General features: G+C 51.6%; 1 protein-coding gene across 3 annotated transcripts in view; it reads left to right on the top strand.

The window, feature by feature from the left end:
• Window positions 1-9,383, top strand: part of SPG7 (SPG7 matrix AAA peptidase subunit, paraplegin) — a 55,981-nt gene that overhangs the window by 19,634 nt on the left and 26,964 nt on the right. For all 3 annotated transcript variants that reach the window (XR_001885440.1, XM_017871398.1, XM_017871388.1), the window contains exons 5-9: window positions 1,274-1,413; window positions 3,653-3,755; window positions 7,041-7,166; window positions 8,206-8,368; window positions 8,764-8,937. Coding sequence is in view for 2 of the 3 variants with exons in the window: in XM_017871398.1 (XP_017726887.1) it covers window positions 1,274-1,413; window positions 3,653-3,755; window positions 7,041-7,166; window positions 8,206-8,368; window positions 8,764-8,937 (706 nt within the window). In the remaining variant the exon portion in view is untranslated. The remainder of the gene's footprint in view (window positions 1-1,273; window positions 1,414-3,652; window positions 3,756-7,040; window positions 7,167-8,205; window positions 8,369-8,763; window positions 8,938-9,383) is intronic.

The raw sequence follows: 9,383 nt of genomic DNA, 5'->3' as shown, positions 1-9,383 counted from the left end.
GCCTCGGCCTCCCAAAGTGCTGGGATTACAGGTGTGACCCACCACCCCCGGCCTCACCTGGCTAATTTTTAAATTTTTTGGTTTTTTTGGAGAGGTGAGGTCTTCCTATATCGCCCAGGCTGGTCTTGAACTCTTGGCCTCAAGTGATCCTCACACCTTGACCTTCCAAAGTGCCTGATCACAGGCGTCAGCCACCATGCCCGGCCTTGTCTTGCTAGTTTTAAGAACAGGAAACCCTGGTTTTAAACACACCATAGCTAAGTGCAGAGGGTGGTGCTCATTCAGGTAAATCCTCTGATGGAGGCCTGATTATTTCAGCCTGGGAGGTTATTTTAATCTACAACACTATGCTCAGTTCTGGACGAGTCACCTGATAAAACAGCTGCCTTCAAGAGAAAATGCTCAGAATTCTGTCTTAGCAGTTTGAGGTGTGAGTGAGGGAGCAACAGGTGCCACCTCCACCCCTGATCCCTGTCCTCTGCTGGAGTCTCCAGTTAACCTCAAGGAGAGTCCTGCAAGTCCGTCTTTGTCCTCCCTTTGGGCTGTTGCCGTCCAGTCATGCTGAAATCTGAGCTAAACATGCGGAGTTTACTTAGGAAAACACTGCATTTGGAGAATCATGTGCTAGGGAGACGGACCTGTTGGTATCCTGGTGTGAGGGATGAACAGTCTCAGGTTTTGTGGTTAGACACGAACCCTCTGTGGCCGCGGTTTCCTAAAACATCTGTTTTTGGCCACAGTCTTGGTTGTGCCATCCTTAGTCCCATGCTGCAGCCTCGCCGGCCTCTGGGGGAGGCTCCTGTCGTGTCTACAGGCATAGCTGAGTCCGAGGCACACATCAGACGTGGGGCTGTGAGCTAACATGCGGACACCCCTCCATTTCTCAGTTTTCCTATGAGTGGAAAATAGAAAGTCTATCTGTTGAAATTTTATTTCTCAAATTGTGGTTGAGGAAACTAAAATTGTTTAGACTTGGAAGTACAGGTGCTCCTTGAATTAGGATATTTTCGGCTTCCCAGGAGCTCACTGGGAGGTAGCCCCATCGTAGGTCAAGGAGCTTAGTCAACATACTGCTTTCACGTCATTGTGAAGTGGAAAGACCGTAAGTGGAACCGTCGTACGTTAGGAATCACCTCTAGTTTCTGAATGGCGTCCTCTTCCCAATGCGGAGGCTGTCCTTAGCGTGAGTTCCAGGCAGGCTCCCGGTGAACCGTGGGGTTGCCTGTCTGTCCCTGCGGGTCTCTCATGGTCTGGTCTCCTTTCTACCCCGCAGCGACTAGCCTTGATGTACCGAATGCAGGTTGCAAATATTGACAAGTTTGAAGAGAAGCTTCGAGCAGCTGAAGATGAGCTGAATATCGAGGCCAAGGACAGGATCCCGGTTTCCTACAGGCGAACAGGATTCTTTGGAAAGTATGTGGGATGTGTTTGTTGATGCTTGAACTAAACCTCGCTTGGCTTTATAGTGTGACAAACAGATTGCAAACAAAAATCTCAACCATCTTTGCCTACAGTTAACTAGACTTCTTTGTGGGAGGGTTAAATAAATATAGAAGTGAATGATGCACTGCCAGGAAATTTGGAAATGTGGTCGTCCCTGGGTATCCATGGGGGCTGGTTCAAGGACCTCCCAAGGATACCAGCACCCCAGGATGCCTAAGCCCCGATGTGAAATCCCGGAGTCCTTGCATGTGACCTGAGAACATCCTCTGATAGGCTTCGAATCATCTGTAGGTTGCTAATAATACCCAATGCCCTGTAAATACTATTTCAATCATTGTTATACGTTATTGTTTAGGGAATGATGACAAAAACGTGTCTGTACATGTTCAGTACAGATGCACGTTTTCCCCACGTATTTTCATTCTGTGCTTGGTTGAACCTGTAGAGGTGGACCCGGTGGCTGTGGAGGCCAACTGTGTGCAAGTCTGTTGGAGTTTGTTTAGTCACTTTCTTTAGTTGTCTGGCACTTCTGCATTCACATTCTTGTTTAGTGTTCACTGACTGTGCTCTTTGATGAAGGCTTCCCAAGTGGTCAGATGGAGCGTGCAGGTGCCCGAGATGCCCAGTGACGAGCCAGCCTTGTGACAATAGCAGCGTTCAGGTTTTTCTGTTTTCGGTATATTTTGTTTTCAGAAGGAAGCGATCGGTTTCAGTTAGCAAGGCAAGATCAGCCTAGCAATAAAAAAGAAAGAGAGTCAAGGAGTACCTTGATAATGTCCTGGGGTTGCTGTCTTCTCCATATAGGAAAATGGAATGGGAAAAGTGTAGACACAGGAATGAGAAACTCGCATTTCAGTGTTGAGAGGGAAACAGACCAGGTGGGAGCTATGGGCAGTTAAGGACCATGGACCCTGACAGGTTCCATAGTCGGAGCAAATGAGGGGCCAACGGGTGCTGAAACCAGAGAGGTTTATTGTTGACTTGTAATCTCTGAAGATGTAGAATGCCAGTGACTGGCAAGTACTCCCTTGATCAAAATGCACCTCTAGCCAGGTGCGGTGGCTCTGCCTGTAATCCCAGCACTTTGGAAGGCTGAGGCGGGAAGGATCTCTTGAGCCCACGAGTTCGAGACCAGCCTGGGCAGCATGGAGAACCCCATCTCTACAGGGAAAAAAAAAAATGCACCTCTAATTCTGTAACTCAGCAGCTCCTGGAAGATCACTGCTCTGAGGCTATGCTTCTCATGTCTTCGTAGGCTGATGATGTACAGAAGATGGAGGGTTGGGGCAGGCCCAGGGCAGCCCCTCCTTCAGTATGAGGGCGAAAGTCCTGGGATTTGCTTTTTTTTTTTTTTTCTTTTGAGACAGGATCTCTGTCGCCGAGACTGGAGTGCAGTGGCACAGTCTCAGCTCATTGCCGCCTTGACCTCCCACAGTCAGGTGATTCTCCCACCTCAGCCTCCTGAGTAGCTGGGACTACAGATGCACGCCACCACATCCAGCTAAGTTTTTTTGTATTTTTTAGTAGAGACAGTGTTTGTGTTTTTTTCTTTTTGAGATGCAGTCTTGCTCTAGCCCAGGCTGGAGTGCAGTGGCACGATCTTGACTCACTGCAACCTCCACCTCCTGGGTTCGAGCGATTCTCCTGCCTCCGCCATCCGAGTAGCTGGGATTACAGGCGCACGCCACCACGCTCAGCTAATTTTTGTATTTTTTTAGTAGAGATGGGGTTTCACCATGTTGGCCAGGCTGGTCTCGAACTCCTGACCTTGTGATCCACACACCACAGCCTCCCAAAGTGCTGGAATTACAGGCGTGAGCCACCGTGCCTGGCCTGAGATTTGCTTTTTACTGCTAGGCTGATCTTGCCTGCCTGATTGAAACTGATCACTTACTTTTGAAAACGAAATATACCGAAAATAGAAAAACCAGAATGTTGTTATTGTCACAGGGCTGGCTAGACCACTGGGTATCTCCAGCATTTGCACACTCAGTCGGACCATTTGGGAAACTTTCATGTAAGAGCACAGTCAGTGAGAACGAGACGAGAGAACCCATTTCCACAACCATTTTAATCTGTGCATCGGTCCCACAGGTAGGGACTCCTCGTCTCATCTTGGAAAGGTTGCCAGCGGTGGTTCTGACTTGGAAACATGTGTCTGTCACGTGACACTCTCTGAGCCTGTGCCTGCCTCTCTTTCTTCCGGCAGTGCCGTGTACTCCGTGGGGATGACAGCAGTGGGCCTGGCCATCCTGTGGTGTGTTTTCCGTCTGGCTGGAATGACTGGAAGGGAAGGTGGATTCAGTGCTTTTGTAAGTTCCGTCAATCAGAGCTCTCTGAACCCTTTTTCTGCTTTGTGTTTGCTGAATACTTTTCCTGTAAGCTGCACGATAAATACACAGGGAAAACCTGTTGCAGAGAGCAGCCTGAAGCCACAATGAGGCAGCGGCTCACCTTCCTTTCCCACGGGCTCGCTGTAAGGTGTGTAGTGAGCAGTGTTGCCTGAGGGCCTCTCACCCTAACTCTGGGTTGCCTGAGCCACGTGAGATTACAGGGCAATTGAATCTGCATTTTTCTTTTCTTTTTTTTTTTTTTGAAACGGAGCTTCACCCTTATTGTCCAGGCTGGAGTGCATTGGCGTGATCTCAGCTCACCACAACCTTCACCTCCCAGGTTCAAGCAGTTCTCCTGCCTCAGCCTCCCGAGTAGCTGGGATTACAGGCATGTGCCACCACGCCGGGCTAATTTTGTATTTTTAGTAGAGATGGAGTTTCTGCATGTTGGTCAGGCTGGTCTCGAACTCCCGACCTCAGGTGATCCACCTCAGCCTCCCAAAGTGCTGGGATTATAGGCGTGAGCCACTGCACCCGGCCTTTCTTTTCTTTTTTTTTTGAGACAGAGTCTCGCTCTGTTGCCTAGGCTGGAGTGCAGTGGTACGATCTCTGCTCACTGAAACCTCCACCCCCTGGGTTCATGCAATCCTCCTAACTCAGCCTCCTGAGTAGCTGGGACTGCAGGTGTGGGCCACCATGCCTGGCTAATTTTTGTATTTTTGTAGAGATAGGGTTTTACCATGTTGGCCAGGCCGGTCTTGAACTACTGAGCTTGGGTGATCTGCCTGCCTTGGCCTCCCAACGTGCTGCAGCCACCAACCCGGCCAAATCTGCGTTTTTTTTATGATCACCAAAGACTGTTTTCCCCTTTATTTCCAACTAGCTAAGAATCTGTGGAATTTTAAAGGTTGTCTTTATTTTTTATTTCTTTATTTTTTTTTATTTTTTTTTTATTTTTATTTTTTCCTGAGACTGAGCCTCGCTCTGTCGCCCAGGCTGGAGTGCAGTGGCGCAATCTTGGCTCACTGCAAGCTCTGCCTCCCGGGTTCATGCCATTCTCCTGCCTCGGCCTCCCGAGTAGCTGGGACTACAGGCGCCTGCCACCACATCCAGCTAATTTTTTGTATTTTTAGTAGAGATGGGGTTTCACCGTGTTAGCCAGGATGGTCTCCATCTCCTGACCTCGTGATCTGCCCGCCTCGGCCTCCCAGAGTGCTGCGATTACAGGCGTGAGCCATCACACCTGGCCAATTTATTTATTTATTTTGAGACAGTCTTGCTCTGCCTTTCAGGCTGGAGTGCAGTGGCGCAATCTCGGCTCACTGCAAGCTCCGCCTCCCAGGTTCTTGCCATTCTCCCGCCTCAGCCTCCCAAGTAGCTGGGACTACAGGCGGCTCACCATCACACCCGGCTAAATTTTTTATATTTTTGTAGAGACGCGGATTCACCGTAGCCGAATGGTCTCCATCTCCTGACCTCATGATCTGCCTGCCTTGGCCTTCCAAAGTGCTGGGTTATAGGCCAGGACCCCTCGCCGGGGGGGCCGCGTGTCTTTAAAAAGAAACACCTTAGGGCCAGGTTCAGCTGGGTCACTGAATCTCAGCACTTTGGGGAGGCAAGGTGGGTCGGATCACCTGAGGGTCAGGGTGTTGAGCGCCCTGGACCAAACATGGGAAGAACCTCGTCTCTCCTAAAAAGAACAAACATAGCTGAGTGCGCTGATGGCAGGGTCCGTAATCCCAGCTACTCGGGAGGGCCTGAAGGCAGGACATCTCTTGAACCTGGGCGGGTTTTTTTTGAAGGGTTTGCGGTGGAGCGGGATCACGCACTGGCCCTCCAGCCCTAGGAGATCAGAGCCAAGCCTCTGTCTCAAAAAACAAAAAACAAAAAACAACCTTAATACACTTTGAGAAACCTTACTTGCGGCGTTTATCATGGGTGCACGGCTCCTTTGTGACGCCCCCTGCCTTTCACCTTTGGGGGGGAGTTACCCAGCAAGGGAGGAGCAGGCCACCTGGTCCCACCTTTTGTTTCACTTAGGGCCCTGGTGGTGGCCCGGCTGTGAGTCCCGGGCACTCAGGGGCTGAGGCTGGCGGAGTCGTTTGAACCAGGGGTCAAGGTGCAGTGGAGCTGAGATCCTGTACGTGCTCCAGCTTTTGGTGACAGAGTGAGACCTTTATCCTCGAAAGAACAAAAGCGTTTATGCAAAAGATGGTTAAATTGGTTTGTGTGGAGTTATTTTGGTTTGTTTGGTTTGTTTTTTGTTTTTTTGAGATGGTCTCACTGTCACGCTGGAGTGCAGTGGTTGATCTTAGGGGTCAACTTTCCGGCCAGCCGCTGATTCTCCTACCTCAGCTTCCTGAGTAGCTGGGATTACAGCACGCCACCCCACACCCGCTAATTGGGGAATTTGTTTTTCTATTTTTTTGAGATGGAGTTTTGCTTTTGCCTCCCCCCAGGCTGGGGTGCACGTGGGCTATCTCAGCTCACTGCACTCTGCGCTTGTGGGTTCAAGCCGATTCATCCTGCATCAGCTCCCTAGTGTGGGATACAGGCTCCCACCCCTGCACCCAGCTAATTTTTGTTTTTTAGTAGAGACAGGGTTTCACCATGTTGGCCCAGGATGCGTCTCCAACTCCTGACGTCAGGTGATCACCCCCCTGCCTCGGCCTCCAAGCTTCTGGGATTACAGGTGTGAGTCACGCCACCTGGACCAGATAATTTTTTTTTTTTTTGAGACAGAGTCTCGCTCAGTCGCCGCCCAGGCTGGAGTGCAGTGGTGCGATCTCAGCTCACTGCAAGCTCCGCCTCCTGGGTTCACGCCATTGTCCTGCCTCAGCCTCCCAAGTAGCTGGGACTACAGGCATCCACCACCAGGCCTGGCTAATTTTTTTTGTATTTTTAGTGGAGACGGGGTTTCACCATGTTAGCCAGGATGGTCTCAATCTTCTGACCTCATGATGCGCCCGTCTCGGCCTCCCAAAGTGCTGGGATCACAGGCGTGAGCCACCGCGCCCGGCCAAGAATAATTTTTTTAAGGCAACTTGCTAGACAATTTTCTTACTAATTAATGACATGAAACATTTCCCTTCTGTGCCTGAAGACGGACCTGTGAGCCTTGTCAGTCTGACACGAGTGGATCCTTGGGATCCTGGGAGGGAGACGTGGGGCTGGCGTGGCTGAGGTGTGTGGGCTGAGCTCCTGCGTTGTGCTGCTGATTTCCTCACTTTGCACAGCTCCTTGCGCTTTGTTCTTTCTGCACAGAATCAGCTTAAAATGGCTCGTTTCACGATTGTGGATGGGAAGATGGGGAAAGGAGTCAGCTTCAAAGACGTGGCAGGAATGCACGAAGCCAAGCAGGAGGTCCGCGAGTTTGTGGATTATCTGAAGGTGAGAGCAGCACAGACCGGGAGGGAGGAGTGAGCAGACACCAGCCTTCCTTCTCTCCTAGAAGGGCTCCTGTGGGACCTGGAATTCCATTGATTATGTGTCATGGGTTGGTGGTGACCTCTACCGTGTCCCATGGGGACGCCAGGCAGGTGCTGGTGCCTGTTCAACCAGCAGCACAAGCCCCTTGCACATGGTTCAGCCAAACGGAGACTACCAAGGCCCATGCCTACTGTGCCATTAGCCATCCTGGGCCCTTCATCCCTTGCAGAGCTCTGCACTTTTTCCAGAACCCCATAAACCCCGTAGCCAGCTGGTGGCCGTGCATGAGCTGCCTTTCACGTGCGTTACTTAAACATTCCCTCTGCGGTCCTGGTGCGGTGGGTCACACCCGTAGTCCTAGCACTTTGGGGGCTGAGGCAGGGGAAGTGCTTGAGCCCAGGAGTAGGAGATCAGCCTGGGCAACAGTGAGACCCTGTCTCTGCAAAAAATTTTTTTAATTAATTTTTTTTTTTTTTTTTTTTGAGATAGAGTCTCACTTTGTCACTCAGGCTGGAGTGCAGTGGCACAATCTCGGCTCACTGCAACCTCCAACTCCCCCAGTTCAAGTGATCTCCTGCCTCAGCCTCCCGAGTAGCTGGGATCACAAGCACCCACCACCGTGCACGGCTAATTTTTGTATTTTTAGTAGAGACGGGGTTTCTCCATTTTGGCCAGCCTGGTCTCGAATTCCTGATCTCAGGCTTTCTGCCCGCTTCGGCCTCCCAAAATGCTGGGATTACAGGTGTGAGCCGCTGCGCCCGGCCTGCAAAAATTCTTTAAAAGTAGCTGGGCGTGGTGCCACATGCCTGTATAGTCCCAGCTACTTGAGAGGCTGAGGTGAGAGGATGGCTTGAACCTAGGGCGCTGAGGCTGCAGGGCTGCGGTGAGCTCTTCTGGCACCCACTGCATTCCAGCCTGCGTGACCCAGACAGACCTTACCTCCAAAAAAAAAACTCTGAGACCCCACGTGGTTAGTGTCACATCATCTGCTGCTATCCAGAGCCCAGAGCGCTTCCTCCAGCTTGGCGCCAAGGTCCCAAAGGGCGCCCTGCTGCTCGGTCCCCCTGGCTGTGGGAAGACACTGCTGGCGAAGGCGGTGGCCACGGAGGCTCAGGTGCCCTTCCTGGCGATGGCCGGCCCAGAGTTCGTGGAGGTCATTGGAGGTAGGTGCTGTGGTTGGGGGCTGTGGGTGGACTTGGCTGACCACTTGGCTCCTTTCACATGTCCTTCCTCTGGTGCTGGTCTGAAAGGGAAACAGGTGGGCCAGGGAGTAGGGAAGGAAAGCGAGGTCTGGGTTAGAGGAGGGGTTTTGTCTGCAGAGCGTGTGGTGTTTGTTTCAAAGCCGCTGTCACTTGTGGCCTGGGGGGCCAGCACGGTGCGTGTGAACCCTGAGGGGTGACCAGGGGCCCCCGCGAGCAGCTGCCGTGTGTCTGTTTGCAGGGGACGGGGCTGGTAGCTTTAGTTGTCTTTTGTGTAGAACTTTGTCTGGCCCGGGTACAGGAAGAGACTTTGTTTTTTATTGTCTGCCCATTTCCTGGTTCTCTCTGTGTCCCCTCAGGCCTTGGCGCTGCCCGTGTGCGAAGCCTCTTCAAGGAAGCCCGAGCCCGGGCCCCCTGCATCGTCTACATCGATGAGATTGACGCGGTGGGCAAGAAGCGCTCCACTACCATGTCTGGCTTCTCCAACACAGAGGAGGAGCAGACGCTCAACCAGCTTCTGGTAGAAATGGACGGTCAGTGCTCGTGCACCGCACACCCCCACTGAACCATCAGAGAAGGTTTTCTGATGTCTTTCAGAACAGGTTGTGGCGAGCTAAGATCGCACCACTGCACTCCGGCCTAGGTGACAGAGTGAGACTCTGTCTCAAGAAAAAAAAAAAAAAAAGAAATACAGCTTTTAGACCCAGCGCAGTGGCTCACGTCTGTAATCCCAGCACTTTGGGAGGCCAAGACAGGCGGACCACGGAGGTCCGGATTTTATGACCAGCCTGGCCAACATGCTGAAACCCCATTTCTTCAAAAATACAAAAATCAGCCGGGCACGATGGCGGGTGCCTATAGTCCCCGCTGCTCTGGAGCTTTGCTTGAACCTGGAAGGTGGAGGTTGCAGTGAGCCGAGATCTCACCATTGCACTCCAGCCTGGGTGAGAGAGGGAGGCTCCATCTCAAAAAAAAAAAA

Source organism: Rhinopithecus bieti, unplaced genomic scaffold (assembly GCF_001698545.2).
Source record: "Rhinopithecus bieti isolate Rb0 unplaced genomic scaffold, ASM169854v2 scaffold_1037, whole genome shotgun sequence".
NCBI lineage: Eukaryota > Metazoa > Chordata > Mammalia > Primates > Cercopithecidae > Rhinopithecus > Rhinopithecus bieti.
Note: the sequence above shows the minus strand (reverse complement) of the source record. Positions and strands in the feature narration are given on the sequence as shown.